The sequence below is a fragment of the Cutaneotrichosporon cavernicola genome (genome assembly GCF_030864355.1).
Source record: "Cutaneotrichosporon cavernicola HIS019 DNA, chromosome: 1".
NCBI classification, from domain to species: Eukaryota; Fungi; Basidiomycota; class Tremellomycetes; order Trichosporonales; family Trichosporonaceae; genus Cutaneotrichosporon; species Cutaneotrichosporon cavernicola.
The window spans coordinates 2,594,705-2,612,810 of record NC_083393.1 but is presented as its reverse complement, the minus strand read 5'-3'; the positions used below and the strand labels follow the sequence as shown (position 1 = coordinate 2,612,810).

The 18,106-nt window shown below is 59.7% G+C and overlaps 6 protein-coding genes across 6 annotated transcripts; 4 read left to right on the top strand and 2 right to left on the bottom strand.

Annotated features, from left to right (window-relative positions):
* Window positions 1-1,187: 1,187 nt before the first annotated feature.
* On the top strand, window positions 1,188-5,510 carry HMG1 (uncharacterized protein; the record flags this gene model as incomplete). The annotated part of the gene is made up of 4 exons (XM_060604289.1): window positions 1,188-1,330; window positions 1,480-2,245; window positions 2,299-2,410; window positions 2,533-5,510. 4 exons carry the CDS (start codon window positions 1,188-1,190, stop codon window positions 5,508-5,510), a joined length of 3,999 nt encoding a protein of 1,332 aa, XP_060453520.1.
* Window positions 5,511-6,067: 557 nt separating this feature from the next.
* On the top strand, window positions 6,068-8,990 carry RBG1 (uncharacterized protein; the record flags this gene model as incomplete). The annotated part of the gene is made up of 8 exons (XM_060604288.1): window positions 6,068-6,135; window positions 6,176-6,198; window positions 6,425-6,822; window positions 6,891-7,401; window positions 7,487-7,650; window positions 8,377-8,542; window positions 8,583-8,657; window positions 8,695-8,990. 8 exons carry the CDS (start codon window positions 6,068-6,070, stop codon window positions 8,988-8,990), a joined length of 1,701 nt encoding a protein of 566 aa, XP_060453519.1.
* Window positions 8,991-10,464: 1,474 nt separating this feature from the next.
* CcaverHIS019_0109700 (uncharacterized protein) lies at window positions 10,465-11,634 on the top strand (the record flags this gene model as incomplete). The annotated part of the gene is made up of 1 exon (XM_060604287.1): window positions 10,465-11,634. The coding sequence occupies one exon, from the start codon at window positions 10,465-10,467 to the stop codon at window positions 11,632-11,634; it is 1,170 nt and encodes a 389-aa protein (XP_060453518.1).
* Window positions 11,635-12,479: 845 nt separating this feature from the next.
* CcaverHIS019_0109690 (uncharacterized protein) lies at window positions 12,480-12,836 on the top strand (the record flags this gene model as incomplete). Its single annotated transcript, XM_060604285.1, has 1 exon — window positions 12,480-12,836. One exon carries the CDS (start codon window positions 12,480-12,482, stop codon window positions 12,834-12,836), a length of 357 nt encoding a protein of 118 aa, XP_060453517.1.
* A 224-nt stretch (window positions 12,837-13,060) lies between these two features.
* CcaverHIS019_0109680 (uncharacterized protein) lies at window positions 13,061-15,481 on the bottom strand (the record flags this gene model as incomplete). Its single annotated transcript, XM_060604284.1, has 1 exon — window positions 13,061-15,481. The coding sequence occupies one exon, from the start codon at window positions 15,479-15,481 to the stop codon at window positions 13,061-13,063; it is 2,421 nt and encodes an 806-aa protein (XP_060453516.1).
* Window positions 15,482-15,859: 378 nt separating this feature from the next.
* SNF3 (uncharacterized protein) lies at window positions 15,860-17,520 on the bottom strand (the record flags this gene model as incomplete). The annotated part of the gene is made up of 4 exons (XM_060604283.1): window positions 15,860-16,196; window positions 16,232-16,580; window positions 16,612-17,432; window positions 17,468-17,520. The coding sequence occupies 4 exons, from the start codon at window positions 17,518-17,520 to the stop codon at window positions 15,860-15,862; spliced, it is 1,560 nt and encodes a 519-aa protein (XP_060453515.1).
* Window positions 17,521-18,106: the final 586 nt, after the last annotated feature.

Below are 18,106 nucleotides of genomic sequence, written 5' to 3'. Positions count from 1 at the left end.
GCTAGGTGTCAATGACATTTGGACCCTCTGACCAACCGCCACTCTTAACCTGAACGGTACTGATCGCAACCGCACGGCAGGGGTCAATAGCCTCATTGGGCCTCTTCACTTGCCCTGAACTGTACTTCCTGACAGAACCATCGTTCCATCCACCACCATGCCAATACGCAGCTGACGCCATGGCGCGCCCTCCAATGATGGCAAACGAAACTACTGATGGCTCGATGGCTGCGGCAAGCATGGGATGGTGGCATAAATGTACGCGACACCTCCATGCGTGAGAGGTGCTCTTTTCGCCACCATCATCACGCTTACAGTCACCACCCACACTGCAACACACGCTGATCAGTAGCCGCAGGGCAAATTACAGTATAGGCCATAGCAAATTTCCTAATCTCGCGCCCGGATCTGCCCATCAGTCGGGGATCATTCAGGGTACATTGTAATAACTTTTCCCTTTGCCCCAAAGGAATGGGCGACGCGCCTCGAAAGCCACGCGATAGCCCTTTTGTAGTCGCCTCGTTGTAATAGTTACCACCTAGTTCCACCCTACACCCGCAAATCACCGGCAAATCACATTAGAAATCATGACTAGGAACGGCCATTTCCCCAATACAGGATTGTCTAATACTTCTACCCGCCGTCACTGGCGGCACTCGACAGCAGTGGTTCACTCCCACTCTTTGCCCCCGGCTCCTCCTCCCACCCCACCCAACGGGTCTACTACTCCTGCAATCAGTAGGACGACTTGCTCCACGCGTCCAACCGTCCTCAACCTCCAACCATTCTCTCCCCTTCATTCTTCTCCCCTTCGCTCTTCCGATTCTGAGCATTCGTCTTGCTCTGGCGACTCGACGCCAACCCCTCGCTCTTTCGACAGCGCAAGCGCAAGTAGCGGCACAGACTCTGACGACACTAGCAGCGGCCAATCCTCGCCAAGGACAACTGCGCGCCGCAAGCTTTTGGAAAAAGTCGCGCCTGGGCGGTTCTCCAACAACCACCCTTCGACATCGTCCGACCGTCAATACTGTTCTGGTAATCGTACCACCGCCGCCGACGCTCCACCCATCTTCTTCTCCCCAAGCGGTGGCCACTTTCTCTACGCTCTTCCTTTCTCTATTCCCCATTCGTACCCTTCCTTCCACCCGTGTCCAACCAGGGCCTCTAGGACCCGCCGCTATTTCGGCATGATACGTTCAACCGTACGCTCGACGCTCGTCGGGCTGTCGACCATCTGCGCCTCGGCGCCTATCGAGGTCGTCACCGCCACCTTTATCATCGTTACCCTAATCTACTTCCAGCTCCTCCAGGCTATTCGCGGTTCCGACTTGTGAGTCTCCTAACTCCCAACTCCCATCCCGGCCCGAAAAGCGTGCCATCCAGGAGATCGATCGGTCACTTTCTACCCCTAGACCCACCGCAATACTCTTAGCGAGGCCACACTCCGAGACATCCGAGAACGTGATACTAACAGCACAGTTTCAACCTTCCCGTCGCCGCCCCGCCTGTCCGCCCCGTTCAGCTTGTGCGACTTGCCGATGGCCTCCCTGCCGATGGTACGACTGCTGGCTTTGGCCGGGCAGAGTATGCGCACACGCCTCTGTGGTCCCCCACCAATGAGCACTGGTCGCCCGTCTCCTCTGCCGACTTCCAGAGTGCGATCAGGATCAATGCACTCGAGGGTGGCTATGTTGTCCCCAAGGACGAGGGCGGCAACAAGGCCGGTGAGAGCGCTGCGATTGCTATCGTCAAGCCGTTCGCCGTGTTCCGCGAGGATGGCGCGAACTCCGCCGCCGAGGAGTGGCGCCAGTGGCTTCTCAACGACCTCGCTGTGACCGTCCGAGACAAGACGTACACCTACGCCGACCTGTGCTACGGTGCCGGCTGCGCTGCCGCCGCCGCCCCCAAGCTCGAGGCACACCCGCTGCACTCGGACCAGATGACGCTCAACCTCGTACTTCGCGCACCTGCCCCTGGCACACCTACTATGACCTACCTCGAGCGCCTGGCCCGTCTCCCCACTTTCACCGCGCCCAGCTCAAACACGACTGTCCGTGTGGTTCCCGCCGCCACTGAGCCACCCCGTTGGGCTCTTCTTCCCAACATTGACGGCGGTGGCCTCTTCTCGGGCCTCGCTGAGAAGCGCGGCGCAGACGCGGCGGACCAGATCACTGTCGTCCGCAACGTGCGCTGGTTCGCCCATGCTGTCCGTGCACTTGTCCTGCGCTTCTACACGCTTGCCAAGGTGAGTAGCTTTCTTACGAGAGCCGACAAATGAGACCGATCTGACCGTGCTAGAATGCCGACTCTGCCGACGTGTTTGTCGTGCTTCTTGGTTACGTGCTCATGCACGTTTCGTTCGTCAAGCTCTTCATGAACATGCGCAAGCTTGGCTCCCACTTTTGGCTTGGTGAGTGCAGCGTCGGACGAGTCACCGGACTCTAGTGCTAAGGGCGCGACACGTGTGGTGGCGGCGCCCCCGCATTCCGCGACTCCGGCCTGTGTTTCGCGTTGCATTGTTCTAACAACCAGCTCTTGCTACGCTTGTCTCATCTACCTTTGCCTTTGTTACTGCCGTCTTCTGCGCATACATCTTCAGCGTGCCAGTTGACCCTATCGGTCTCTCCGAGGCCCTTCCCTTCCTCGTAATCACTGTCGGCTTTGACAAGCCATTCCGCCTCGCTCGCGCTGTTTTCGAGAGCCCCGACATTGCCCCTGTTGCTGCCTCGCCTGACGCGACTCCCGCCTTTGACTTCTCGGAAGAGCCCAACGCGAACGGCCTCGACCTTTCGACGCTCCACCGAGAGCTTGCTCCCCTCGAGCGCCTCCAGAAGCTCGCTGACGGCCGTGGCATCCGCTGGGTCGTCCCTGTCGCCGCCGATCAGGTTGTGATCAACGCTGTCAAGTCAGTCGGCATGTCGATCGTCCGCGACTTCGCCCTCGAGATTGCGATCCTGTCCATGGGCGCCACGTCCGGCATCGGCGGCCTCCGCGAGTTCTGCTACCTCGCTGCCATCCTCATGGCCACTGACTGCCTCTTCCTCTTCTCATTCTTCATCGCGATTCTCGTCGTCATGGTCGAAGTCCACCGCATCAAGCTTATCCGCGGTAAGCGTAGGATCAAGACCTCGATCAAGCGCTCGGCGTCGAGCGTGTCTCTTGCCAGCGCCACCGACTCGCCCAGCCCCTCCAAAGCATCGTTCTGGGGGGAAGGCAAGGACCCTTGCGAGGAGGACGGCCAGCCGTCCAACCCCGTTCCCCGCCTCAAGCTCATCCTCATTACCTCGTTCCTGGTTCTCCACGTCCTCAACCTCTGCACTACCCTCACCGAGAAGACTGCCCTCAAGCGCCACCTCATCCACACAGCACCTACGCCTCGCGTCGACTCGCGGGCGGCCGATATTTCCCCGCTTCTTCAGGCTCTGTATGCGGCGTCGCCCGCCAACACGGACATGATCGTTCAGATTGTCACCCCCACCCAGATCCTTATGTCCAAGACTGGGCCGGCTGTCTCGCGCATCGACTCGATCGATAGCTTCATGTCTGAGTGGTCGACGCTTGTTGGTGACCCCGTCATCTCCAAGTGGGTTGTCGTTCTTCTCGTCATCTCGGTCCTCCTCAACGGCTACCTCCTCAAGGGCATTGCCCACAACTCGATCGGCGGCAAGGGTCCTATTGCCGCTGCGGCCCAGGCCTTAGTTGGTGTCTTTGAGGGTCTTGAGAAGCCCAAGGAGAAGCGCCCTCGCTCCGCCTCGGACCTCCAAAAGTATCGTGCTCAGCGTGCCGCCGAGGCTCGTAACAAGCTCCCCAGTGGCGGCCCGGCTGTTACTGCCATCAACGAGGGCGACAAGACCCCCAAGACCAACGGGCACGCCAACGGTCATGCCAACGGTCACGCTAACCTCGGAGCGGGCCTCGTTGTTCCCCAGACCCCCAACATTCCGGTCATCTCGGAGCCCCTCCTGGCTGACTCAGGCGAGGCCACCACTACTCCTAGCCATATGACGTTTGTCGGCCGCCGCTCGATCGAGGAGTGCGTTGAGATCTTTGCTGGCGGTGTTGGCGCCAACAATCTGTCCGACGAGGAGGTAATCATGCTCGTGCAAAAGGGCAAGATTGCGCCCTATGCGCTCGAGAAGTCGCTCAAGAACCTCGACCGTGCCGTTCGCATCCGCCGTGCTGTTGTCTCTCGCGCCTCTCTCACGCAGACGCTTGAGCACTCGGCCCTTCCCATGAACGACTACGACTACAAGACCATCATTGGTGCCTGCTGCGAGAACGTCATCGGCTACATGCCTATCCCTGTCGGTGTTGCCGGCCCGCTCAACATCGACGGCCAGCTGCTCCACATTCCCATGTCGACTACTGAGGGTACCCTTGTCGCCTCCACTTCGCGTGGTTGCAAGGCGCTGAACGCTGGCGGCGGTGTCACCAGTGTCCTTACTCAGGACGCCATGACCCGCGGCCCGGCCATCGACTTCCCCAGCGTCAAGCTCGCTTCTGAGGCCAAGATCTGGATTGACTCGGAGGAGGGCTTCAACACTCTTCGTGACGCCTTCAACTCGACCTCGCGCTTCGCTCGTCTTCAGAAACTCAAGCCAGCTATGGCTGGCCGCACACTCTACGTCCGCTTCGCCACATCGACTGGTGACGCTATGGGTATGAACATGATCTCGAAGGGTACCGAGAAGGCGCTCGAGGTGCTCCAGCGCCGCTACCCGGAGATGGACGTCCTCGCGCTCTCGGGCAACTACTGCACGGACAAGAAGCCTGCTGCCATCAACTGGATCGAGGGCCGTGGCAAGAGCGTCGTCGCCGAGGGCATCGTCCCTGGCGCTATCGTCAAGAGCGTCCTCAAGACGACTGTCCAGGAGCTCTGCAACCTCAACACGAAGAAGAACCTTATCGGCTCAGCCATGGCCGGCTCCATTGGTGGCTTCAACGCGCACTCCGCCAACATCCTCACGGCTATCTTCCTCGCGACTGGCCAGGACCCAGCCCAGAACGTTGAATCGTCGATGTGCATGACGCTCATGGAACCGATCAACAACGGCGAGGACCTGCTCATCACATGCTCAATGCCCGCGATTGAGGTCGGCACTGTAGGCGGCGGCACGATCCTCGGCCCCCAGCGTGCGATGCTCGAGATGCTCGGCATTGCGGGCGCGCACCCCACTTCGCCGGGTTCCAACTCGCAACGCCTCGCGCGCATCATCTGCTCGGCGGTTATGGCCGGCGAGCTATCGCTCATGTCGGCGCTGGCTGCTGGCCACCTCATCCAGGCGCACATGAAGCACAATCGTTCCGTGCCCGTCACTCCTGGTGCCGTTACGCCGTTTGGTGGTATCACCCCCATCCGCGAGGAGATGCTCATCAAGGGCAAGTTGCGCGGCATCAGCCCGACGCGGTTGCAAGCCGCCAACAATGCGGCTGTGAACAGCTCAGGCCCACTGCCGGCTGCAAGGGTTTCGCCCAGCAAGCAGGGCAGCACGGGATGGCCTGGGCAATAGGAGGAGGAGAAGGAGGGGGAGATCTTGGGAGGAGGCGATATACACTATACCACCTAGTAGCATTGCATCTCATGGCATGGAGTTCTTGATCTTGCGGCCAAATGTGAGTGGGCTGGACTAGAAAAGCTCAAGTGCGAAGTGCCATTAATAGGATGGGACGGAGTAGGGCACCCGCTCGCGGTGTCCCGTGGTGTTGTGTCATTTACGGTAATGTCGTGGTGGGCGTGTTTGGCAATCCCTTCTCTGCACAGGGCCGCGATCGACTTTCACCCATACCCCACTTGACGCACATCTCATTCTCGATTCTAGATTCTGGCAGCTTGCAGCGTTCCGTCCCGCCAACTCGCCTGACTCACTCGCGCTCGTTGATCTGCATCACATCCTTCTCGAAGCGCTCGATCCTCGATACGACGCGGCTGTCTCCCCATCCGCATGTCCATGTCGTTTCAGCACTAGACACTAGACTAGACACCTCCCTTCAACTGCTCACCGTTACGCCATCACCACATCACCTTCTTCCTCTTCATTCTCGTCTCCCATCTCAACACCTCCACGACATGGTCGCCATGGAAATATCTCCGCGGATACGGATGCTGATTGCGGCCATCTGCGTTGGTCTTGCGAGGTGAGTGGCGGTATGCGGCGGTGGTTCGGGCTGACACCAGCGGTTCAAACTATGGATACTCGGGTGCGTCGAGGCCAGATGGAGCCGGGCTCGGAGTGGATGGGAGGGAGAAGGGGGAGCGGCAGAAGGAGAGGGAAGGTAACGGTGATGGAGAGTGAGGTATGATAAAGGCGGTGCTGGAGGGGCGAGAGGAGAAGTGGGCGAGGGACGGCAGCCCGATTCCAAGCGGAGCGCGTATCGGACAGTGGCAGCTGAGAAGCGGCAAGGTGATCCCAGACACTGACAGCAGGCTACGCGCCCCAGCTCGCCTCCAAACTCAGCCTGAGCAGTACGCAGATCAACCTCGTCGGGCTTGGCGGCAACCTCGGCGTCTATCTCTCTGGGCCCGTCTGGGGCCGCATTATCGACCTCTACGGTCCGAGAGTGCCGCTCGCTTGTGCTGCCGCTCTCAACTTTGTTGGGTATCATGGCGCGCGCGCATTCTACTACGGCACACTGCCGGTCGGGGGCGACGACGGGCCGTCTTCCCTTGGCGTGACTACGCTCGCGATGACGCTCTTCTTCACGGGGTTCGGGGGGAGTGCTGGGCTCGCAGGAGCGATGAATACCGTCGCCCGCAGTTTTCCGGATAGGACGCGCGCGAGCGCTACGGGATCGGTGCTCGCTGGCTTTGGGCTCAGTGCTTTTGTGAGTGGCTCACCGGCCAACGGACAGAGCGCGACAGCAGCAGGTCTTCAAGTTGCAGCTCACACCAGGTCTTCTCTGCGCTAGGCCACGCATTATACCACGACGAGGCAGGCGGCCTCCTCCTTATCCTGGCGTGGGGCACGATGCTGCCCAACCTCGTCGGCACCTTTGTCATTCGCCCATACCCTCCGCATGAAGACTCGTCCGACGAAGACCACACCGACGACGAGGATCTCGTGCATCAGGCAGCCCTGCTCGAGCCGGGGCAGGAACTCCCTTACCGGAGTCACGAGCGCAGACCCGACGTCGAGCTGGCCGACGAGCCCAGCCCGTCTGATCCGCTCCTTCCGCACACTCCCTCACGGGCAGACTCCCCGGGCGACTTGCAGACGCCTTCGCGTACGCCGCGCACGCGCACGCCTGGGTCACGGAAGCGCCGCGGCTCAACAGCGAGTCTGCCGCCAACCGAGATTCATATTGGCCCGCCGGCGCTGTTCCGCGAGACCGACTTCCTGCTGCTGTTCTCGATCCTGGCTATTCTGTGCGGGGTAGGGCTGGAGTGGATCAACAATGTCGGCGGTAAGTCGAAAACCGCACAGAGATTAGCGGAGATGGGGGTTGTGAGGAGGCATCGCGAAAGCTTTGGAGGTTTGTCTGACACCAGCCGTCACGCTCGCGCTCGCCCGAGACGGGTGGGATTACGACAAGCAAAAGGTCGGCGCCATGCAGGCGTCACAGGTCGCGACCATCTCCGTGTTCAACTGCGCTGGCCGTATCCTCGGAGGCGCGTTCAGCGACCTCATCAAACATCGCTTTGGTGTGCGCAGGGTGAGTCATGCGTGCTGGGAACTGCGACCGCCATAGGTCTGTTTGCGAGAACGGCGCGATTCGGCGTTGGCGCTGCACGCTGTTCGAGAGGTCATGACTGGATGTTCAGCATCACATGACGTGGTGGACTGTTTTGACTCTGTCCATGGGTCCACCTTGAGCGTGTCACCTGGTGCGCGAGTTCGCAGTGCGACTCAAGCGCCACTCAAATCCTGTCACATGCAGCGAGGTGGCTTAGCGGTGCTGATCGGCGTTCAACGCGCAACCTAGCCAAGCAAACTGGCCAAAGCACCGCAGTCATATCAGCCCTTCCGCAGGATCTGTGCCCAAAACCACTGGCAGCCAGCCATCCATTGGAGAAGGCCTAGGCATAACACGGCAACCATCTGAAGCGATGGCTTCGGACGTGGCCTAAAAGTTCCTGTCAGCTGCCACCCATGACGTTTCGTGCAAGCGAGCCTCCGGCATTGCTGGTGCCTCGGTCCATCGCCAAAAGATTGAGCACGGGACGCCGATTGAGCTTATGCGTTTGGGCATTCCATGGCCGGGGTCTTGGCGTGCCGGTCAAAGCTCTGAGACGAGTGGGGTGGCAGCCTCATCTGCGGAATATCGCAAGAACCAACCTTGATTACCGGCTCGTACTGCACGACTACCGCCCCGTGGGGTTGTCGGACGGTCGGCCGTCTAATCGTACAATAACAAAAGGCCGGCAAACACTAACGCCAGATATGGTTCCTCCCGCTCGTGGCGCTAATGTTTATTGGTACCGAGGTGGCAGTGCTGGCGACAACCGATGTGGACCGGCTGTGGATGGTATCCGCAGCGCTTGGCACTGCGTACGGTGCACTCTTCAATGTCCTACCCATGCTGGTCCTCGAGTGGTTTGGGATGTGTAAGTTGAACTGATTGCCGAGGGTTGGCGCTGACGGGAGCCCACTTTGGTCAGAATTGGGGCTTTACGAGCATGGCGCCGGCGGTCGGCGGTAACATGTTCCTTACGCTCTTTGGTGGGCTGCGTCCTGTGATCAAACATGCTGACCGCAGGGAAAGTGTACGATGCGCACTCTGTCCGTCGCATAGGTGGACCAGAGCTAGCGCCTGCGTCGGTAACTAGGAGCATCGGTGTTCATCGGTTTAGCCGTATAAACGAGCGCTCAGGAGATTCCGTCCAGGCTCTTGCCGGCGCAACCGATGCCCACGAATGCCTCGTGGGCCGCGAATGTTACGCCACCGCTATTCGCGTCAGCGCGTTGGCATGTGTGTTGGCTCTCATACTGAGTGTGATTGCGGGGATCCGACGCGAGCGTACGGCTGCGGCGCGCGGGAGGCGTGTGGCATGAGAGTAAAGGGGCAGGGTAGACGCTGAAGCGAGGACGATCCGCATATGCATTGAGTTGTTTATGGAACGACCAGGTGGAGCCAGGGTTGACCAGCAAGGGGGGTAGGATTTTGTAAGAGGTTGCATAGCCGGCGGCTGTGGCGTCAGATCCAGACAGCTGGATTCGAAAACGACTCCAACAGGTACCCTAACACCCAGATCTATCGGCTCGACCTCGGCAAGTTCCCATGCTCTACTACGTCGAATGTACTGAAGGCTGGAGTGGTAAGAGTGGACGTAGCCGGCAAACTATGCATCATTGTTGAGCGTCCACTGCGCCTCTTTGAGGGGAAGGGGGTCATGTGTCGGAGTGATGAGGGGATATGACGTTGAATGCCGGTCGATGATACCCGAGCATGGAGTGTTATGTTTATGCCTAGCCGGAAACTAGGGGCATGAGAACATGAAGGACGATTGCTCAAAGACTGATGGCTCTATCGACTCCAAGGATTCATGGGGGTTAGCGAATGGAGGAGAGGGTTTGAGAGCGGATTAGGGCTAATCTGGGGCAACGCCACTTTCTATCCGACAGTTCCGCACCTCGATTTTTTTTTCTTGTTCTATATACCTGATCATTGTCGTGTGCGGTATTGTCGAGATGTACAGGTTGTTGTACATGGAGATACGCGAGAAACAGTAGATTGACAAGGCACGAGGGGGCAATGCATGGGCCGGTGTCAAGGTGTCAAGGCTACAATGGGGAGAATGACGAGTGAGGCCGGAAGGGGTGCAACCGGGCGGGGGGTGACGGGGATGGCGGGTATGGTGGTGTCCGAATGTAGATACCCGGCATCCATCCCAACCGTAGGAACCTGTACACCTCTGTCCTTCTACCCTTCCCTAATCAACTGAGACACTTGCTCAATTGCTCTTGAACCCCCTTCCCTTCCACTCCAACCCCATCATCACCTGTTGTCTTTCTCATTCAAATCATCAACACACTAACAACATCAAACACTCCTCCAGTAGTCGCCTACTCGTACTCTCACCTACGTAGCGCTTGGACCACCCCAACTCCCTCATTCACCATCCCCATCCATCCACAACCTACCGCCCGGCAACCCTGTCAGCCGATCCTCCTACTCTTCCCCAACAACGAGGTATTTGCAAAGGTACCAAGTCACTGAGAGCCAGTCGCCATTCCCTCCCTCCTATACAATCCACACTCTTCCGTCTTCAACCCTCCACAACCACTCGCACATAACCTACACCCCTCCCACAGCTATCCTCCACCATCCCCCTCCCCCCAACCTGCTTGTTCGACCGGCAGCGAGTCTTGAGTCGAAAATTTCCTTTGTTTGCAACACTTGCAGCTCAGCTCCGCGCGTCCGAGCGCGTAAACCAAAAACCTGCTATCTTGAGCGCGAGCTCGTATCCGCCAGCGCCATCTTCGCCACCGGCCACCTCAGTCCCACCGGCGCTAAGCCGGTCCTCACATGCCACCCATCACGTCGCCGCGGCGCACGGTGCTACACTCGCCACCTGCGCCGTTGCGTCCCGTGCCCGTCCCGATTCCGGGCGCACCCGTGCCTCCTTTGAGTTCGTCGGCCTCGACATTCGCAAGCACCCCGCCGAGCGCGGGCACGTCGCCGGGCACGAGCTTGGGTTCGGTAATGGCGCGTACCCTCTCACATGGCGCGTCGAGTTATGGTCATAGCCACGGCCACAGCCATTCCAATTCAAGCCACACGGGGAGCCTCGGACATGCGCCTTACATGGTCGCGCTGGCCGGGTGGCCCGAGCCGCTGTTCGTCGCCGAGCGCGAACTGTGGGACGTGCGCAAGCGCTCGCGGCCGACGACGCCCACGGGTTTCCGCGGCGAGGTACGCGACGGCGTCGCTTGTCCTCTTCCCGCGTCGCTTGTGAATGCCGCCCCAACTAACGGGCTGGTACACCCGCAGCCGGTTAAATCAGCCCCGCCCCAAGTCCACGCACCAATCCACAGCCACAGCCTGCCGCTCAGCCACCGCCGCTCACGCCCGGGCTCGCCCACAGGCTTCCCAACAAGCAGTGCGCGCGACGCGCCCCCCCCAGGCCCCGAGAGCGCGCCGAGTTCGTCGGCATCCACGCCGCCGCGGCACGACGCGCCGGGCCCCAATCCGCTTTCGGGTACTCTTGCGCGGTTAGCCCTCGGTGACCACCGGGAACGCGTGCCCAATCCCACCCTCGCGGCGCGCACGGTGCGCCGGCACATTGACAAGCTCGGTGGATTTTCGGACCCGCGCTACCACGCCAATGCGGCGGTTGTCGGGCGCGGACGCAGTCTGCGCGTGGCACCCGCATGGGCGAGTAGCACGCCAGTTCAGCCGTACGCGGACCGCCCTCCGAGCGGGCACGGACGTGGCTGGCCAGCCGTCTCGCGGGCCGTGCCAGAGGTCTGGCCACCGCCTGGCGTCATCGCACAAGTGTACCCGCGCGACCCCGATACGATATTTTATCCGCGCGCTGGTAGTAGTGGGGAGGAGGACGAGCCGGCGTGCAAGGCCGCACGGACGGTGGTTACTGAGGCTGAGCGCAAGCGCGAGCGCGAGGCCTCGGCGTCAGCGCCCGAGGACAAGGACAAGGAGGAAGTCAAGGTGGAGAGGGGCATGGACGTTGACCGCTAAGCCTAGAATAATATGTACGCTACATGTCAGAAGCTGAGTCACGGCGATATGTCGAATGAGCGTCGGCCGCCAAGGAAACAGGGCCTTCTGACTCGGAACCTAGATATGGAAATGTGGGCAGCGGGCGCCGAGGGTTGGTTGGAGCAGGTATCTTAGGACTTGTGACTGGGCAAGTAGTTTGAACGGTTGCGCTTTGCTGGAATCGCAGTGGAGCTTAAGGCTCAAGGGGCCTAATCTGGAAACCCGCGGATGGTACAGTTTGGCGGCCCGAACTGATGCTGATGACGACCAGATATTCCTGTAGTCACAGTGCTGATCCCGCAAATCTGCAACTTGAAAGCTCATCACGAGGTCAAGCACGATTGTCATCGCGGCGCCCGTGAGTTGCCCAAGTTGGGACCTATTTCACTCAATTCCCAGTCGACGTTGATCTTGGACCCATTGTGTTCATTTGTAATGTCCCCGCCAACCTCCCCGCGAACCTGGCGAGCTGGCCAGGGAATCGGGACCCCCGACAGGCGACCGCGACACTGTCTCCTCTATCGCAGGTACTCGCGTGCTCTCATCATCATATTGTACCTAATGATCCCCGCATAGTTGGCCTAGTTGGCCTAGTTGGCCCTCGTCCCGAATGATCAAAGATCAAAAGAGGTGCCTCCCACACGTCAGAAGCAGACAAAGGTAGGTATCCCACGTGGCAAATCTACAATCTTTCAGGAACAGGAATAGGGGCGTTTAGGGCGTCCCATCCATCCACCCCCAAACCTGGACAAGTTTCACCGTACGACCATTTGTTATTCTATCCAATCTCCAACTCATCCATCCTCCAACACCTCCAACCCATCATGTCCGTGACGGCCCCCAAGATCACCAACCCCCAGCCCTCGCTGGTTCTCCGCTTCATCATGTCGGCCGCGTTCGCCGTCTGTGCCTTTGGCGTAGCGCCTTTCGTCCTCGTTGGCCTCCTCCTCGTCGCCGCCGGACAGCCTGTCATGTCCGCCATGCGGTGGTGGAACGCGCCGCGCACCCGTCCCCGTAAATCAACTACCAAAGCCAAAGCCGAAGGTGAGGTGCCTGCCCCGTCGCCACGTCAGCCGCGGTACTCGCCCTCAGGATCGTATTCTTCTCCGCGGCCCGCTAGCCCAGTCAAGCCGAGTGAGGCGCAGCAGATCGCCGCGGCACTGCGCCGTAACAAGGCGTAGGCGCGTATTCACCGACTCTACCGGACGACTCGAACGATAGATCCTCACGGACGAGGCAAAGCCGGGATGGGGACGCGTAGACCACCTCACACTGGCGTGTAGGATAGACCATATACCCGTTGCATTGTTGGGCTTGTCAAGCTCATTCGGGATGATTCTGACGCAACCTCGTCAACACGTCACCAGCATTCTAATCTCGACGTAACAGCTCTAACATGTTTATGCTAACTCTCCGCCACGTGGTTCAATACGAGCGGCGCGCGGCCCCAGTGCGCATTCCCGGCGATAAAGTCACCGCGCACGACCTTGCCCCGCCCGACCGTCTGCCCGTCCCGCTCAAAGCGGACGTACACGCCCTCCCGCCTCTCCGTCCCAAACACGCTAGTCTGCTGCAGGAGGCGCATCACTTCGTCCCTAGCCAACACCTCTCCCTCCCGAATCTCTTTTAGGAGGGGCACAATGGAAACACCGCTTCCCCTCAACGTGCGCTCCAACACGGTGCGTGAAACAAAACTGCTGTCGACGCGGTCATACAGATCGAAAGCGACGAACAATGACGGCAAGGAGGCGTAATGAACACTATGCCGCGCAGCCATCCACTCGCCGTAGAGGATATACCGTTCTGGAAAGTGTTGATCCCGACCCAGAATCCGGCGCAATGCTGAATCGTGGGAGGCGAGCAAGGTGTCCAGTGCCCGAAACTGCGGCGCGCTGGCTGAAGACACCCAATGACTCCGGTTTTGCGCGACCAACTTGCCGTCCCAATCGAGCGAAAGTCCCATATTCGCACCGTCCAGCTTCTCCTCCACGCTGGCGGGTCCTCTGATATCCGCCGGCGAGACCAGGTCGTCTGCTGCCGCCGCACCGAGGTCCAGAAGATGTGGGGTGCGCGGAAACTTGAGGAGCGGTGGGATGCCGCCAAGTAACAGCGCTGCGTCGCGGGACGCGGCGAAACTCGAGATTCGAAGGATGCCAGTCCACCCCTCCTCCATCGATGGGGGAGACATCAACCGGTCCATCTGGGCCAGGGCATTCGCTCCTCGCCCGGCGCGGATTGGGTGTCCGATTCGCGTGGCTAGGCGGGAGGAACAGAGGGCAGGCGTGTAGTCAAAGTACACGGCCATGGCGGGGGGAAGGAGGGTTAGCCATTCATGCCGCTCTTGAGTGGTAGGATTACACCGGTCGAGAAGGAACAGCGTGTCGTCCGGTAATGAGGTGGCTTGTGCTGCGGCACGCTCACACGCCGCGCGTCCGTCAACGTCGCCGCTCACGACGACGGCTTTTGTGCGTTTCGAAATGGCGGTCGCGAGCCAGCTTTTCCCACTCCCGGGTCGGCCGATCATCACAACGGCTCGAGCTAGGGTCCCCTCCTTGACCAGGTGGGAGACTGGCTCAATAGCCATAACCGGCGTATCGGCCCGGCGCCAACGATGGCTGACCCATGCGCTGACAAAGGCCTCCTGTTCCCTCGTTTCGATACTCGTCGGACGCGCTGTCCGTACCAGTGCAATGGCAGTATGCGCGGCCATCTTTGGCCTGTCGGTGGGATCCTCGTTCCCCCGGCCCAGCATGGCGACGAGACAGGCCAGCACGGTGCCGGCGCGCCCAACCCCCCCGCCGCAATGCACCACCCAGCGCCCGCCGTCCATGAAACGGGACAAGATGACGTCCATCTCGGCTAGAGTTGGTGTCCCGTAGTTCGGCACGGGGACGAAGAGGTGGGTTATGGTCGGTGGAATCCACGCTGATGGAAGAGGCTCCTCCTCCGTTAATGTGAGGAGGTGGGTTACGCCTATGGAGACGAGGGCGTCGATGTCACTCGCGCGGCGGGGGGTTGACATTCCCCCTAAGCGGGCGGGATAGAGCCATGAGAAGAAACGCGGGAGTGTTGTCGAGGGCAGAGGGACGCGAGTGCGTTTCTCGACGGGGGCGGTCCACAGGAGATGGGAGAGGGCGTCGCCGAGCTCCAACGGCCAGGGGTGGACGAGGTGTTCCGCTCCGACTGGGTTGGCGATATTTGAAAGCACACCGTAAGGTACGTCGCGGAGGCGCGTGAGTGCCCTCACAGCGCAAGGGAGTAGAGCCGGATAGAGGGATACCGCGCGGGCATAGCACGCCGCCGAGAGAGCGGGGATATCTGTCGCCTCTGCGAGGCGGGCGTACCCCCTATAACACTCGGGATGGGAGATGATGAGGTGTTCGGCCAGCTGCGTCTTCCAATGGCCCGAAGCGGCGACGATTGCGTGATCGAGCCCTATGGCGTCGAGGTCAACTTCGAGTCCGGATCTCAGTGCCGCATCCAGACTCTTATCCAGCGAATGGTCGACTTGGTTCTCCCAAAGCGTTATGTGGTATGCTTTGCCGGCAAGTCCGAGGGAGGAGCGGAACACATCACCGTGGTTCCAGAGGACGACGAGCCATCCCCCATCCTTGCCGGAGGGCCCGAGGACGTACACGTGGCTCGTGGGGATGTCTGGGATTGCAGTTGCCGCGTTACGCTCGGCGGGCGTTAGGAGCGTGATGTGCGGGTGCGATGGAGGTGTGTCGCATTTGAACTGATTGAATGCCGCATTGAGAGATGGGCCGACCAGGGCGAGGCCGCCGCGATACTCCACCAGCTTGAGGCCCGAAGCGTCGAGGCGCATCGCCAGTTCGTGTGAGTGAGTGAATGAGATGCATGACGATGGGCAAGTTGTGGAAATGGTGGCGAGGTAAAGTCACACGAGTTATCTCGGATCCGAAAGAGGAGATGGGGAGGGATCCGAGACATGTCACGAGGTAATCTTGGGTGCGAGAGGGGCTTATGCCTACAAGAACAGCGTAAAATGGTCAAGACCAAGCTGTTTCCTCCGGTTCATGCGAGGGCGGACAGCAAGGTCATCGAACCTCCGAGTCCAGGAACTAAGAGCGGCGGCGACCATCATATCATCTTTCTTTAACTGCTACTTATATCACAACCTTCACAAAGCACAAGGCGCCACCCGCTGACGTGGATATACATCGAGTGGGACTCTCGGCACACCTTAGGCCTCTTCGGGCTTGGTGTACGTGGATTCGTCGACATGCTCGATCGCACCAGCCCCCTTGTCGGAAACAGACAGGCGCCCGCTGCGCATACGGTGGATGCCTCCGTTGATAAGCTCCATGCGGTACGAGTTGGAGGTGCGCGGTGTCGCGTTGAGGTACAGCAGGTCGATCTGCTCGAGCGACAGCTGCTTTGTCTCGGGAATCATAAAGTATGTGAAGACGAAGCAGGCGAGGCAGCACCCGCCCCAGATCCAGAAGACGTTGGTTTTGAGACCCGCGTTCCCGGGCCCCGTGTTGACGAGGTACGGCGTCGCGTACCCGATGGCAAAGTTGCTTCTGTCAGCTATTTTTCTTTTGGAATCACTCACAAGATCCAGTTACTGGCAGTGCTGAGTGACATGCTCTTTGTGCGAAGGGCGTATGGCGGCAGCTCGGAGGTGACAATCCAGCTTAGGGGGGCCATACAGCTCGCAAAGTGGGCGATGAAAATGCACACAAAGGCCACGAGAACCTTTTGCGCCGCCTGGTCGGTGATTGGGCGGGCGACGCCGACAGCCGCAACGATAATCTGCGATACAGCCATGCCAGCGCTGCCGTACAGCAGCATCGGCCGGCGACCGAGACGGTCGACGAGGAGCATGCCCGGAATGGTCATGCCGACATTGACGACATTGGTCGCAATCGTGATGAGGAATGGGTTCGAAATACCACTCGCGGCTAATGTCAGCGCTTCCTATGGCTGACGTACTGAAGAACGAGGTGCCGTAGTAGAAGATAAAGTTGATACCGCTGAGCTGGGTAAACGCTTGAAGAATCATGCCAGTGATAATACGCTGGAAAGTACGCTGGGGTCCCATGCGGAGGCAGTCGGACCAGCTACCGCCGCCGTACTTGCGCTCCTCTTCGAGCGTCGCCAAGATCTCGTCGTATTCCTTGCTCACGGCGTCTGAAGACACGTCGGCACTAGCAAGTCTAGCGAGGCTTGCACGCGCCGCCTCTTCACGGCCCTTGAAGAGGAGCCAACGGGGCGATTCCGGGAGGATAAGCAGGCCGAAAGCGAGGATTGCGCCCCAAACGAACTGGATCCCGATCGGGATCTGATACGCCGACTTGCCCGAATGGTCCTTTGTTTGGTCGACCACAATGGCAGCGATGAGAAGGCCAACAGTAATGAACCACTGGTATCCGGAGACGATCATGCCGCGGATATGACGCGGTGCACACTCGGCCTGGTATACTGGCACGAGGACTGACGTGCCACCAACACCAAGGCCAGCGAGCACACGCCCAGCAGCAAAAGTACCGAGGCTAGTTCCCCCAGTTTGGAGGGCGACGCCGACCGAGAACACGGCCACATAGATGGCAATACCGAGGCGACGGCCTAACCAGTCGCCGATCGTGCTAGCCGCAAGGGCACCCACAAACGTGCCGGCACTGAGGATCGAGGTGATGAGCGAGTCGGTGCCCGTCGACAGCTTGTACGTTCCGTCCGCCTGCAAATCTCCGTAGACGCGCAGGAAGGCCTGCATCTCCTTGCATCCTGCGATGTAGCCCGTGTCATATCCGAAACTGATATCAGTCATGGTAGCCGGAGCAAGGCTCACAGGAAACCTCCAAAGGAGGCGAAGATACCTAGGAAGACGGCGAGGGAGGGCATGTTGTATTCGACCCAGAGTTTCTGTGGGGCCCAAGTCTCTTAGCGCGCGTTTATGTATTAGTTTGCTCTCGCTAAATGTTGATGAGACGCCAACCATCAACGCAGCTGTCGGCCTGAACTGCTGAACTACAACATGTCGATCCTTGACATATCTTGATGGGGCCAAACCAGGGCCTAGCCATGGTCGTGTGCAGGCCCGCCCGTTGATCTGGTGGGCAACCAAGACAACATGTCTCAGTTCATCCTACTCTGACCCAACTGGATCTCCCCCATCTCCCCACCTTTTGCCCCGTTCTCCCCGGATCGTCTGCTGTGAGACATCTTGTGACTACTGGATGTTTCTGCAGAACTGGTAAACCTTGGCACGGCAAGACAAGCCGGAGACTAATTCTGCAGTTCTGCAGTAATTTTGGTGATAACCCGGAAGCAATATTTTGGGTATTCAGCAGTTTAGCAGAAGCGACGCGGTCGAAATGGCGTTCTGGGGAAGCACCAAAGGAGAGCGGCGGTTGGGAGCGCGGTCTTGGTCAGCCGGGTCTGTAGTTGGGGACGCTGGGACTAACACGTCCAGTTTAATGGCAGGCAG